Source organism: Cololabis saira, chromosome 21 (assembly GCF_033807715.1).
Source record: "Cololabis saira isolate AMF1-May2022 chromosome 21, fColSai1.1, whole genome shotgun sequence".
In the NCBI taxonomy this organism is placed as follows: domain Eukaryota; kingdom Metazoa; phylum Chordata; class Actinopteri; order Beloniformes; family Belonidae; genus Cololabis; species Cololabis saira.
The window spans coordinates 8,392,181-8,407,011 of NC_084607.1; the positions used below are offsets into that span (position 1 = coordinate 8,392,181).

At 41.5% G+C, this 14,831-nt stretch overlaps 2 protein-coding genes across 5 annotated transcripts in view; one reads left to right on the forward strand and one right to left on the reverse strand.

Moving 5' to 3' along the window:
- The window catches only part of mybpc2a (myosin binding protein Ca), a 98,734-nt gene extending 91,773 nt beyond the window's left edge, over positions 1–6,961 (forward strand). For all 4 annotated transcript variants that reach the window (XM_061711180.1, XM_061711181.1, XM_061711182.1 and 1 more), the window contains 4 exons: positions 174–333; positions 2,397–2,533; positions 3,077–3,263; positions 6,593–6,961. In XM_061711180.1, coding sequence (XP_061567164.1) covers positions 174–333; positions 2,397–2,533; positions 3,077–3,263; positions 6,593–6,627 — 519 coding nt within the window. In that variant the 3' untranslated portion in view covers positions 6,628–6,961. The remainder of the gene's footprint in view (positions 1–173; positions 334–2,396; positions 2,534–3,076; positions 3,264–6,592) is intronic.
- Positions 6,962–12,617: 5,656 nt separating this feature from the next.
- The window catches only part of LOC133422425 (uncharacterized), a gene marked incomplete at both ends in the record, with an annotated part of 91,866 nt that continues 89,652 nt past the window's right edge, over positions 12,618–14,831 (reverse strand). Inside the window, one exon of the mRNA XM_061712412.1 lies at positions 12,618–12,689. Coding sequence (XP_061568396.1) covers positions 12,618–12,689 — 72 coding nt within the window. The remainder of the gene's footprint in view (positions 12,690–14,831) is intronic.

Sequence of the window (14,831 nt, forward strand, 5' to 3'; positions counted from 1 at the left end):
TTTTTTTTGTCTTAGTTTTGCCCTAATACTCCGTCGTAAAAACCTGCTCAAGTGTTGTCTGTTATCTGGAGCCCGTGCTCTGCTCTGCATTAAACGTCCTCGTGAGCCTTGTGTTTAAGACCTCTCCCTGTCTCCCTGTCTCTCTGTCTGTCTGTCTGTCCCCCTGGACTCAGGAGTGGTTCACCGTCTACGAGCACAACCGCAGGCCCAGCTGCACCGTGTCCGACCTGGTCATGGGGAACGAGTATTCTTTTCGAGTGTACAGCGAAAACATCTGCGGCGTCAGCGAGAGTCCTGGCGTTAGCAAGAACACCGCCATCATTACCAAGACAGGTGATGAAAGCCCCGCAAAGATCTTCCCCTGTAAACATAATAGTGCTGCTTCACGAAGGCTGGTGACATCTGAATGCGTCTTTAGGATTAGGCTGCGTACCCGGAATGACAAATGCACCAGGAACGGTGATTAATGCTGGAACTGACAACAATGAAGGAAAATGCATCAATCTTCTAAAGAAGTCACTGCTCACTGGTTATACAAACAAACTAATATAATAGTGTCTACAAAGGAAGACCTTTTCCTTTGCATCTCTTTCAGTACCGTTTTATATTTGAGCGGGGAGGAGAAGCCGCTGCAGTTCTAACCAAATATAACCATTTATGTAAATACCAGCCTCAGACAAGGGGACATTTATTTCCATCGGGTTGCGACTGGGTGGAGAGGCTATTTGTAGTTGATAGCCGTCACTATTTACTTTAATGCTACTGAAGTAAAACCCTCAGGTGACTGTGAATGTTTGCAAATAAAGTCCCAAACAGTCGCCAGCAGGTCTCCCCACTTCCTCACGAGCGTTAATCATGTCACAAAATGTTTTTGTGGATATAATCAGTACTCGAGTTGTAAAAAAAAATCAGGGGGGATGGTGGATTTTATCATATAGGGACAGATAATTTGTGCTGATTGCAAATAATATAATATATTACAAAGCAGTGACCAAAACACCTGCAGAAATACTGCAGGAATGACATAGCAGCAGTTAAATGCAGCCTTCTGTAAGCTTTAAATATCCACTGGGCTTACATCAAATACATCAAAACACAACAATAAAAAACAGTTTTCTGAACTTATCAATATGACTCTGTCCTTCACAGGATAAGTAAAATGGATCACTGCAAAAACTCAAAATCTTAACAAGAATGTTTGTCTTATTTCTAGTTAAAATTTTTACCTGTTTCAAGTAGATTTTCACTTAAAATAAGTAGAAAAATCTGCCAGTGGAACAAGATTTTTTCGCTTGTAATGAGAAGATAAATCTTGTCCCACTGGCAGATTTTTCTACTTATTTCAAGTGAGAATTTACTTGAAACAGGTGAAAATTGTCAAATAAGTTATTTTTCTGGTGATGACTCTAAATGTTGAAATAGCAGTAAAACCACATTAATTGATGAAATGACATAAGGGATGGAAAGGGGGGGTGGCAGTTTTACAGGGGGGGGATGATTTTGACAGTTTTTATTTCAGTGGGGATGCCATCCCCCCTCATCCTCCCTCAACTCCAGTACTTGATATAATACATGCAAGTTTTAGTGTGCAAGATAAAAGATAAAACTCAGGTAGTCTGTAAAAGCTTTGCAAAGTGTTGCTAGGTATTTTGATGGATATTTTAATCCAACTTGGTCACATGACTCCGATCTTTCTTGCAGCTGCTCTGCCCTCACTGATGTGTAAATTGTTGTGTTCCTGCAAAAACTCATTTCTTACGAAATTTTAATGTGACATGTTTCCTGCAGCAAGACTTTAGCGAGCTTTATGCAGCTTTTCAGTGGGCGGACGACATCCCACCACACGTTCACAAAGGTGGCCTCAGATACGACCCTGATAGAGACGGACGGTGTTTCTTTTCTCTTTTCTGTGTTATGCTTTGTTAACCTAATCAATTCCCTCGCTCCATTGACTTCCTCTGATCTCGGCTCTTCAGGCTGAGGATCTAAGAGACATATGTAAGGAAAAGAATCAAGGATTAGGGACTTGAAGCTAACAAATCAGATGTCCTTGGTCCCTTTGTTTCTGTCAAAGCATCGCCCAAAAGTGTGCGATACATGGAGGGGGAGGATTTTTCAAATCGTGCCACTGAAGATGCACCTATGTTCCCCCGCTCTGAGCCCCTCCTTGATCCTTGACTTCTAAATATTCATTTAAGGGGTTGCAGCATCCATGAGGACTCTGAAAGGGCGGAGGGATGATGTAAGGAGGCATCAGTTGGCATTATGGAAATCACTCCTGGTAGCTGCAAGTCAGAGAAATGAAGCCCCGGTGCTCTGACGGGGAGTTGCATTGTAGCACGGGGGGTTTGCAGCTTGCAGTGTTTGCTTTCTCAAACACTTTTCTCTGTGTCCAGGCCTGGAGTATAATCCCCCACCCTTCAAAGAGAAGGACAAGAGCAGCTCCCCCAAATTCACGGCCCCTCTGCTGAACCGGAGTGTGATCGCGGGTTACACCACAGCCATCAGCTGCGCCGTTCGCGGCAACCCAAAGGTACTTGAGAAGATGCAGATGGAGGTTTTAAAAGCAAAAGAGTATCAGTCTGGAATATTAATACATATACTGACATACTTTTCAGTAAGCACTCTTAATAAGACAAACATGACATTACTGAGACACCACCCTGCATACTTGTTACTTGCAACAGCCCCTGATAGCTGCGCGACGAGAACACGCCTCGGGATTTCATGCTTTGTGTTTTTTAGAGTGGGTGCACAAGTTTTGAGTGTCAGAAAATAAGAGTAGAACAATAAGAGGATTCTGATGGCTTTGCAGCAGGAATGTATTTTTATTTCTGAAGCCAGAACGAGAGGTAGTTGAAAGATCTTTGAACACTTTTTCTTTTTTATCCCACCAAATCTGCGAAGATTTGTCAAGCCCAAATGTTGACCTAATTTCAACCTTTCCATCTTCCCTCCGCCCCCTCTTCCCCTTCCTCCCCTCCCCACATCCCTCACCCTGCTGTTACACTACTACATCCTCCCTACCCTTCCCTCCCTCTCCTCCACACTGCAAAATGTCTCTCTTCCTCCGCAGCCAAAGATCATCTGGATGAAGAACAACATGATGATTGAAGGTGACCCAAAGTTCCTGATGCAGAACAACCAGGGGGTGTTGACTCTCAACATCCGCAAGCCGGGCCTGTACGACGGGGGGAGATACTCCTGCAAGGCTGTTAACGAACTTGGGGAGGATCTGGTGGAGTGCAAGCTGGAGGTCCGAGGTGCGCTAAAATGTCAAATGTTATTCTAACACCACAGAAAAATATGGAGCTAGAACAGTCTCATAATCCACAAATGCACAGGACAAAATTCACAAATGCACGTCCTTACCTGTCGGACAAGATTCACAAATTTATTTTTCATGCACACACCAATATAACCTGATTTACAAAGGTTTTTTGTCTGTGAGCTGCGCTGGATTTGTGTGTGACTTTCAGATAAGAGCGCACCCCACGTGGGGGACGATTTACTCATAAACCAATCAGATTAAAGGGGCGGATACACCTGCTGTTTGAGCTGCGTTCTTGTGATTGGCTGAAACAAAGGAAGACATCTGATTGGTTGCAGATCCTTCCGTGTTAAAAAAAAAAACGTATTTGTGGATCGAGTCACGTCAGGAGAGTCTCAAAAATCACACGCAAATTCAGCGCAGCTCACAGACAAAAAAAAACGTTTGTAAATCAGGTTATATTTGTGTGTGCATCAAAAATACATTTGTGTATCTTGTCCTACGCACGTGTGAATCGGTCTGTGCATTTGTGAATTTTGTCCTGTGCATTTGTGGATCGGCGTGTGCATTTGTGAATTATGAGACTTTTCTAGCCCCACAGAAAAACCACAAAAAAAGAAACGTCAAGTAGGCTGTTGCATCGCAGTGCAATTACTTTCTGTCCAAATGACAACTTATTACAGAAAACTGGTAAAAGAAAATACAGTTCCATGTTTTACCTTTTTGCTTAATATTTTTTCTTCCATATTTATTTATATATTTGTCTTTGGTGAAAATCTGAACGAATATATTCACTAAAAGTTCATTTGACTCAGTTCAATTCAGTATATTTATTTTGAGGAAATCCATCATAAAGCCACAGAGACAAAATGTGCTAATTAGATTCACCGACATATAACACGCATGTTTTAGTACTTGAAAAAAAAAAGAAAATGATGAACTTTTCATCTTTTATGTTAATTTGATCCATATCCTGGTTGAATATAGCTGCAGGGTTCCCAGCAGTAGTCCTGGATGCTTCAGGTGATGCAGAAAATTCAAAGTAATCCTGTATTCAAAACATAATGATGTCTCTAAGACATGCTTTTAGTCTTAGTGACTGGTTTCATCTGCCGTCATGGATAGGTATAACTGAATATAATCTGCATTCAGCGTAAATTATGGAAATTTATGCCGTGAAAAGAGAACCGTGTCGATTTTTAAAACTTTCAGCAGCAAACACAGGCTCCGGCTCACACATCAACATTTGCTTCACTCATTGCACGATGGGAAAGTAGGAACGTCTCAAGAGTTTTTAACCAGGTGAAAAGTCAAAAAGCTCATTTCATTTGACTCGTCCAACCTTTTTATAAGGATAACAACAGGAAAAGCTATTATCTAACGAGCACATTGCTGCATGATTCTCATGTACTTTTGGAACGTTATAAACTCGCAGCCTCACAAATCCAATCACACCAACATCACTTGGAAGGATTCCACCTCTTATAAACCACTCCTGGACGGGTCTGAACAAAAAGCTGTTTTTGTCACCCCGTGTGTTGACATTAAACGTGTCCAGCTTTTGTGAAGAGCTCTTAGATTATTGGACTAAATGCATTCCAGTTCTAACACACCTGCCCTTGATACTATTGCCCACACTTTCCTATTTGTCATTACTATCTATTATGGCTTATTCATTTAATCGCCATAGTCTCTGGATTTTATTGTCTTTATTGCCCATTCTGCTCTTATCTGTATGGTGACCTAGTGGGTCATGGAAGACACCTATAAATAAAAGAAATGATCATTAGAAAACAACAGGTTTGAATTAAACCCAGCATGCCGTGTTCTCTGAGTGATCACCTTGTTTATTAACGGGTGACATTGGTAGATGTTGTGGTCATTGCGGCTGTAGCAGTGTCAACAAGACAATGTAGGAATAACATTTAGGCCCACGTAGCACGGCCAGGGAAAAAAAAGATGTACAATCTTCCTTGAAAGACAACTACTATAATAAAATTTCCCTCCAAGATGTGTGCAATTAATGTACATTTAGCTCAAGAGTATAAGGAGCAAAATATCACACTTTATAGGATTAAAGATGATATTTAGGTTAACATTTTGAACATCTGCGTGGGTGTTCAAGTCTACCTCTACTATGACCTTGTAGTCAGCGATTTAGGTTAAAAATGAATCTTAGAACAGAAATTAAGAGTAATAGCAGGTAGGCCTGTGTTGAAAAGATCGATTCTCCGATTTTAAATCAATTCTCATATTAATTCCTAAAAATCGATTCATATTTCTAAAGATCGATTTAAGAAAAAAAAAATATTTTTTTTTTTTCTTTCATCATTATATTACAACTTTTGGTATTTTTTTGTTTATGCCCAAAAAACTAATATTTTGTTGGAGACGAGAATAACTGGTGCCATGTTTTTGCCTTCAAATATGTTTAAAGGTATGAAAACATTAAAGTTTTCAGTTATAATTGCATAAATTGTCTGTATTTCTTTGCTTTATATACTGTCTTGGGGTTACATTTGCATAAATGTTAAAAGCCAAATTCTCATGAATTGGGGAAAAAATAAAAGCGATTTCTTTCGTCCTCTGTTTGCTGCCCTGGATCTGTTTGATAATTCTGACCCACATGATGTTTCTGAAAGCAGTTCTATCAGCATTCTGGGAGCTGATTGGTCCTTACAGCATCATTACCTGCAATACTTGCTGTTTAATCTCAATATAATACTAGCATTAATATATTGCATAACTAGACAGTCATATAATTCATGCAACAGCTGATAAACAGTTTTAATAACAGTAACCCAAATCAATATCGGATCGGATCGAATCAAATCTTGATAATCGATTCTGAATCTTAAGAATCGGAATCGAATCGATTCTTGACATTTGAATCGATCCCCAGCCCTAATATCAGGTAAACGATATGCAGCAACGAAAATACTTAATTTTTTCCATTAAAAGTGACAATGACATGATATTCAGTTGAACAAATTAAACTGAATTACATTGAAGGGATGGGAAATGTACATTGCCTGTGATTTGAGGATCATGATCATTTAAACAGCAACGGTGGAGTTGACATAGATTACATGAGTCTCTGTACGGCCAGCTCTCTGGATGGAGCTCAGGATACCAAATCTCCATCTCTTTAGACGTTCGCCTGTGGTTTCTGCAGAAACGTATTGTGTACAACATTTAAAAGCCTTATTGTGTGTATCGGTTAAAGCTTTGCACACGCAGATGACTGCATGCTGTGGCATCTTTAAACCCAATGATCTACTGGCCTCTGATGTTAATTTGAATTTCTGTTTTTCTCCACAGTTCTTCAAGAGAAAGGAGAGGAGGAGAAGAAATGAGCAGTTGCACGAAACAGCGGAGGATACAGTTGAACAGGAATAGTAATGGATTATGTATAATGGGGATAGTCATGAATAAATATGATTAGAATAGATCACTGGTGAGGCTCTAAAGCCACCCCCTGCACATATGCTTGCCTTTCATTGCCGCTATGACAAATGCAACATCAGAAATATGCCATAAATTCTTTCAGCAAGCTGCCACCTTTTCATGTCCTTATTGAGAGAAGCCTCACAAGTGGTGTAGTAGCGCTCCCCTGCTACGACCACGTACAAATGGATCCTTGTGTGAGCTGGACCTGTTACCGAGCCACTTATAAAACCTCTCATCTATCACGGCTCCCGGTGTCTGTTTTTATTTTTTTCCGTGTGTGTGTGTGTCCTGGATGTTTTCATAGCATGGTATGAATTTATGATTGTGATGCAGCTGAAGTAGCGGCTGAAGCCGCCGAGTGTGAGTGACCGGCTCCACACCTCTGCTTCCTCGCCGTGTTACAAGTGTGATGTGAGAGCCCGGGGCCCGCCTCGGCTCCGTGCTGGTTCACTGGAGGGATCAATATTCAGCCAGGCATGGAAGACGTAACGGAGTAACCGGGATTAAAGAGGTTCTTACGCTCAGATACAGCCCTGGCTGTGTCCGACATGGCGTGTTGACACACGGACACGCTCTCTTTGTACTTGCGTTCCCACATGTTTTAGTATCACATTCCTCGTGGCATGACCTATGGTGTTGGGCCTCTGCAGATACACGGCTGACACTCCTGCAAAACACAAACACACACTCCAAATCAGGGTCTCATTAGCATCGCACACTAGAGACTAATTAATGCACCCATCAACACTGGCCTAATTAGATCTCCCACGTCATTACTGAGCAAACGAATTACCGCTAATTTACACACCCGCAAAACAAACACAGCACCGTCTCTGCTGGGAGAGTCCGCCCCAGCTCGCCTCACACTCCAAATTAAAGCCTCGCCGATGCGCCGCTACCCATGCGGGCGTCCCAGGTGGCCGTGGTCTCCCTCACACACACACACACACACAAACACACACACACACACACACACGCACACGCCGCGTCAAACACTGGAGTGAAGAAGATCAAGCAAAAAGAAAAGTTTTGAGTGAAGACATGAGGTAGTTTGTTCCTTTGTCAGTTGTAGAATTTAAAAAAACAATGAAAAAGACATCCCCCTCCGTCAGAAACACGAAACCCGTCCCCTCACCGGCCACTCCAGGTCAGGGTCCGTCCCGTCTCTCCAGCAGAGGGGGTAAGAGCTCAGTGACCAGGACCACGGCTGACCATCATTAAGGTGTGTGCTGTCATCGTGATTAGCAGCTTACAAGGAACCGTGTAACCCTCCGGGCCTCCAACATACTCAGAGCACCACCCAGTGCATCTCCTCTCCTACACTGCAGCATGTCATTAGAGATGAGCCGTGATTGGGGGGGGGGGTAAAGCAGGGAAATCCTCCGGATACCTGAAAGTAGGCCATGATTGGCTGAACGGTAAACCTGCAGTGCACTACAAAGCATCAAATTTGAGACTTGTCAAGCAGCAAATGACTCTGCAGGAGTGTATGAGTGTGTGTGTGTGTGTGTGTGTGTGTGTGTGTGTGTGTGTGTGTGTGTGTGTGTGTGTGTGTGTGTGTGTGTGTGTGTGTGTGTGTGTGTGTGTGTGTGTGTGCGTGTGTGTGCGTGCGTGTGTGTGTGTTGACGTGATCATCTTCTCAGTTAACCAGAGCTGCAGCGTCGCGTGTCACTCGGCTGAGTGACACATGAAGGCAGCGCTCAAGACACACCTCAAGCTACTTAGCATGGAGGTTGTGGAGAAAACACACACAGACACACACACACACACACACACACACACACCCCAGAAGGATTTCTGCCCTCTTCTCCCTCTCAAAAGTGATGCTCAGTTGCTTAGCAATCATGCTAATTGTATCTGTTGGCATTGCCTCTGAGCCGGTAGAAATCCAGCGTCGAGGTATGCACGTTTTTTCTTCTTCTACTTTTGTTCACGGAAACAAGTCACAACAAAAAGGCAATATAGCCAGGGCCGCCGCAAGGGGGGTGAGAACCGTGCGACCGCCCAGGCCTCGCGCTATGGGCCGTTTTTTTTTTTTGTTTTTTTTTTTTCCAATTTTTTTTTTTCGTTTTTTTTCCTTTTTTCCCTTATAAATATCAACAGTCACGTTCCATTACAGACCTAAATGTGTACTAGTCTGTGCATATCAATAAATATATGTGCAATGATGCGCGTGTATGTTGTTCAACACAACTGTGTCAGACCAAGCGCAGACACAAGGTGCTCTGATCCAGGCGGCTGGAGTTGGAACAAACTGTCACACAATGTCGAGAGAACGAGACAGATTCAGAAAATTTCCATCAGGGAATGAAAAAAGAAAAAAACTAAAGAAAATGGAAGAGTTTAATGCCTCTCTGAAAGGCTCGTTTGATAAATTTGTTACAAAAATCACCGATCCGACCGGGTCTCCAGCAGCCGTGGGGCCCCGTGTCGAGGCAAGAGATGATGATGAGGCAGGGGAAGGTATCCAGTATTTTGCTAATTGGAGAGTTAAAATTGCGCATATAGACACCCGATCCGACCCGAAAAACCCAAAAATTGGCCATTTCGCACAGGGCCTCGCAAATCTCCCAGACGGCTCTGAATATAGCAATTTGTTCTTTCTTATTCCGCGTGACACACCTCGCAGCTCTTTAAGTTTGAGGTGTTTGGCTGAATTATTAACGAGGATGCACGCCCGGCTCTGGGAAGAAACCACCAATTCCTTCATTTCATCTGCTCTACCTTTTTTTTTGTCCAATATTAGAACAGGTCTGGCTGAGATGAAGATGAGACGAAGAAAAGTGACACAAGTCACACCACCAGGCGAAGGGAAAGTGGGGCAGCTTCACGAGGGCGCGCGTTCTGTTGCGTTAGTGCATACAGATGTGCCGGCATTTATGACAGAAGGAGACAAAGTACCCGAAAGACACAGTGAAACAGACTTAGTAATATTGCGGGAACTATAATTATGCAAGTAATTATACACGAAATCACAGACTTGGTGTGAGAAAGAGAGCACTGGAGAGAAAGAACTTTGCAGTGAGTCTCATCTATGTAATTACAGTATAGAAATTAATGAAACAGAGGGAGAACAGACACATAATATATACATATGAGACCTTTCACCTGTTTTTCTCTGATCTGCAAACAGTGTGTGTCCACTTACTTACAATCTTCATGCAGATCAGTGCACGGGACTGCAAGTTTCACACACTCACGCCCTCGTAAACTTGTTGTCTTTATCTCCTTTTTATGGTTGTGATAGTATGCTCTATTGAAAGTCAGCGTGACTAATGCCCTTGTGTCATATTGTGTTCATTGATTAAAGAGCCCGATCCCTCCCAGGGCTCATGACCCATATAATGAGCTCCGTGTATCCGAGGGGAGGCGGAGGTCTTGAAGGAGAGGAGCGCCGTCCTCGCATTTCTCAACGACAACTTCATGATTGCATTTATTGAGTGTTTATGGATGAAAATGTAACGAGCAACTTGAAAGACAGAGACTTAAAATGGATAAAGTTGCTATTATTCTAGTACTCTAGTATTATCCAGTTTCTTTGACGCTCAAAAAAGACCCTGATTATGTTTTACCTCAATTTATACTCCTGCTTTTGTATTCCCAAGGTATTCTCGGGTCAAAAGGGATGAAATTCCTACATTGTTGTGTGGCTCTTCCCTTCATTTGAAGACAGCCAGAACTCTCCAAGGAGATGCCTTTGAAAGTTAAATACACAATATTCTGAGCCTCCTAATGAAAGCAGACAGCTGATTGTGATATACAGCTATAGGTCGGCGTAAAGGCCTGACGTCAGTCACTCTGTGTTGTAATCTGAGCTGCTGGTTGCAGAGCCGGTGGCTCACGTATGTTAGTGCACACAACGTCCTCACCGTGTCCTCACCGTGTCCTCACAATGTCCTCACCGTGTCCCCCACAGCTGGACAACTCAGAGAATTTCTGCACTCGTCTAAACTGCTTCTTTTGGCAAAAATAAAATCCTAAAAAGAGTTTGTTTCGCTTTAGCACACCACTCGGTTTCTGTACTCTGTGGATTATTTGTGAGTTTCAGTTTTTTTGTGCAGGAAAATGCATTTATTCATTGTTTACACCTGCAGAGCACGTATTGAGTGTGGTTGTGCGAGTACAGTACATCTGGTATTGTCACAGGGAAACCAGAACATTTACAGGGTGTTTGATATGGAAAAGTTCAAATCTGTAGATTACAGAATATGGAGGAAAAGTAAGTGAAATGGCGCTAGCTCATATTGGCAAGCTAAATGTTGCAGCAGTGACATAATATGTCGTTTTTTTTTAATTAAACATTTAATGTGTCATTTATTTTTATGCAAACTGGCAGTGCATTTGTTGAGTGGAAAATATAAGCAGAAGACTGGCCTGCTTTTATTTTTGCAGAGCAGATTTTTCATACCTGAAGTTGCCTCTATAACTGCATATAATAAAGTAAAGTCCACATACTGTACATGTGTCTGTTTGGCCATGGGGGGGCACGGAGCCAGGGCCTCCATAAAAGAGCCCCATTATCCAGGTCAGCTGCATTAAGGCTGCCTAAGTGTTGTTTAGTAAATGCACAAAGGTTCGTTGCTAGATTTCATATCCAGACCACCATACGCGGGGATCACTTTCAAGACCCTTATTGGTCAGAGGAATATTCAAACGCGCATTGGCTTCAGGTGTTCTAAGATGTTTATGAGTGACACTTTAGCTAAAAACCAAAAGGATGTGAAACGAAGCAGGTCTGAGTTGGAAGAAAATATGTCTGCAGCATAATCCCCGTTAGCCACGGAGGGTGCGTAGCAGCGCCAGGATAATTAATTATGAATATTATTTTAATTGGAGAACTAAGAAGAACGTACTGTTCTCTTTCTCTTCATTCTATGCACTTTGTTTATACGTATGTCTGTTTTATGTTTCATGTCTGTTCTTTTTTGTAATAACCCCCCACACAATCACCACACTGCACACACTGCACCCGTCTCTGTCTTTTCTCAGTGATCAGGGATTTTAGTCGTCTCTGACAATCAGAGTTTCATCTGTTCATAAAATATGTTCGATCAGAGGACATATGGAACACACACAATTGAACTGTTCAGAGATCATAGTGAAGTTCAAAGGTTTGTTTTTGATGATAATAATGACGATGATAATAATAGTGCAATGTTGGGTTTTGGTAATAAATATAACCAACAGAAGGTTCTCATAAGCAATGTGTGGGTGGAGAAATCCATGTGTATGTGTGTAGGTGTTTAGTGTGTTGGCACACACAAATGACTCACATATTTTGCACGTAAATCCATCTGCATGGTGTGAAAGAAATAAAAGTCTGAAAATTGGGAAAACATACAGTAGGCACACACAAACAAACTGCACCATGTAGAGAAAGAGGATTCAAAATAGACACTTAGGAGAATGACTGCCACTCAGGAAATAATGAACTACAGCCTGCGTTAACCAGAGAAGCAGCTCTGCGAGCGCTTGACTACACATACTGTAGAGCTTCACAAAAGCCTGGAATAGATAAGAAACATGCATAACATGAAGTAAAAAATCTAACGGGTTGTCATTTGAGGAGTATCAGCTGTCAACTCTGAGGCAAGCTGATGGATCTGCAAAACTGCATATCATGTAACAAGCACAGGTACAAAGACAGCCGACACATGTGAGTCTAATTCAGGCTACAGTCTTCATTTATTTGCTGAGTTACAGCACCGGCGCGTGTGATGTGGTTCAAAAGTCGTGAACTGGGTAAAACTTGGGCAGCAAATGTGTTGAATGGGGCAGACAGCGTCCAAATGTCATAGACCAGAGATCAGCAACCCGCGGCTCTAGAGCCGCATGCGGCTGTTTAGCGCCGCCCTAGTGGCTCCTGGAGCTTTTTCAAAAATGCTTGACCTTTTTTTTCCTTTTTTTTCTTCCTTTTTTCCTTTTTTTCTTCTTTTTTCTTTTTTTCTCTTCTTTTTTTCCTCTTTTTCTCTTTTTTTTCCTTTTTAATCTCGATATTTCGGCTCTTTTATCGAAATTTTGACTTTTTTCTCGACATTTCGACTTTTTTCTCAAAATTTTTGACTTTTTTCTCGACATTTCGTTTTTTTTCTCGACATTTCGACTTTTGTCTGAAGATTGTACTTCAACATTAATCTTCACATTTTTACTTTTTTCTCGAAATTTTGACTTTTTTCTCGACATTTCGACTTTTTTATCGACATTTCGACTTTTTTCTAAACATTTCGACTTTTTTCTCGAAGTGCATAATGAAAAAAAAATCTTCCCCCAGTTATAACTAATATAACCAAGATACATGCAGCATGTGTTGCCTTCATTCTAAGGCTGATACAAGACTTTTCATTCTTTGCGGCTCCAGACATATTTGTTTTTTGTGTTTTTGGTCCAATATGGCTCTTTCAACATGTTGGGTTGCCGACCCCTGTCATAGACCCACTGACGTGGGTTGCAGGTGGTGGAGTGGGAGCCAGGCGTGACCCACAGAGAACAATGGAATTGGACCACATCTGGTGGATTTGTGGCCGATTCAAGGAGTCCACTCCGCCCCCCCGAGTCTTCATGCGAGTCACTCATGAGACAATTGAGAAAGTAAAGTTCTTTAGTATGTGGCAATAATTACATACATTAACATGCAACAGATGCTGATACTCTGACCAGTTAATCCGCGCTCTTCCACATGAGAATGAAGAAAACAAAATGGAGTATTTCATTGATTTCTTCATGATAAAGTGCTTGAATTTTAGTGTTTAGGCTCTGATCTAATTAATCCCCATTTATTAGGCATAATGTGAGATATTAAAGGTTCTGAACACAACTTAGACCCGTCCTTAGAGCTGGAGACTTCCGGTGGAAGCTGGGACGGCAAGAGCAGCAGCAAGCTTAGTGGGCAAGAGACATCAGAATGCATGTAAGAGACAAACGACAATACGAACACGATGGAGTAACTGTAACGGTGCCGATCCTGGCTCCCAGGGGGCCCTAATCAGTAATCGTGGCAGCCGGCTTCGCCCACAGATTGGAGGTATGTCACTGTTTTATTATTATTTCCACAATTCAACTTCCAAAGTTCCACACCACCACACAACATCATTCTCTAAGCCAATATCTACCGTATCTTAATTACATGATGACATAGTAAAATATAAAAAAAATGGTGGAATTCCTCTTTAAAAACAAAAACACGACATTGACGTTACTAGTAGGGTTGCCACCCGTCCCGTAAAATACGGAATTGTCCTTTATTTGAGAAAAAAATGTTGCGTCCCGTATTGAACTAATACGGGACGCGATTTGTACCGTATTTTCATTAACTTTTACACCATATTCTAGTTGAATTATTGAAATAAATTAACTTTTACACCATATTCTAGTTGAATTATTGAAATAAATTAACTTTTACACCATATTCTAGTTGAATTATTGAAATAAATTAACTTTTACACCATATTCTAGTTGAATTATTGAAATAAGTTAACTTTTACACCATATTCTAGTTGAATTATTGAAATAAGTTAACTTTTACACCATATTCTAGTTGAATTATTGAAATAAATTAACTTTTACACCATATTCTAGTTGAATTATTGAAATAAATTAACTTTTACACCATATTCTTCACCTGTAGCTATATTATACATCTGGGCTGATGTGGACATACGTAGCATAGGAGGATATTTCAGTTGCTAGTATGGTTGGCTGTCTGTACAGTCATGACAGTTCAATGCTATTAAAGCACTTTAAACTTTAAATCAAAGCATTTTGTTTTTTCATATAAAATAAACACATTTTTATGCAGTTTAGAAGTTTTGGGCCTTTTTATTTTGGCTCCTGCGCTTCTGAAATCAGGGCGTCCCTTATTTCTATTTCTGAAAGGTGGCAACCCTAGTTACTAGTCTGCAACACTGCAAGTTGCATGGAAGTCACGTTGGCTGGTTACCTGACTGCTGTTGACGCAGCTCATCATTCCGTTGCTTCTTTTTCTTTTTTTCGCACCCTGAAGGATATATCCTTTTCATTTTGCAGTCTGCAGTGTTGGTGTTACTGTTACTACTGTAACTCTGAACTAGGTTTTCTTTTTAGCGCCGGCTCGGTCGCCGGCTCGTAAACGTAA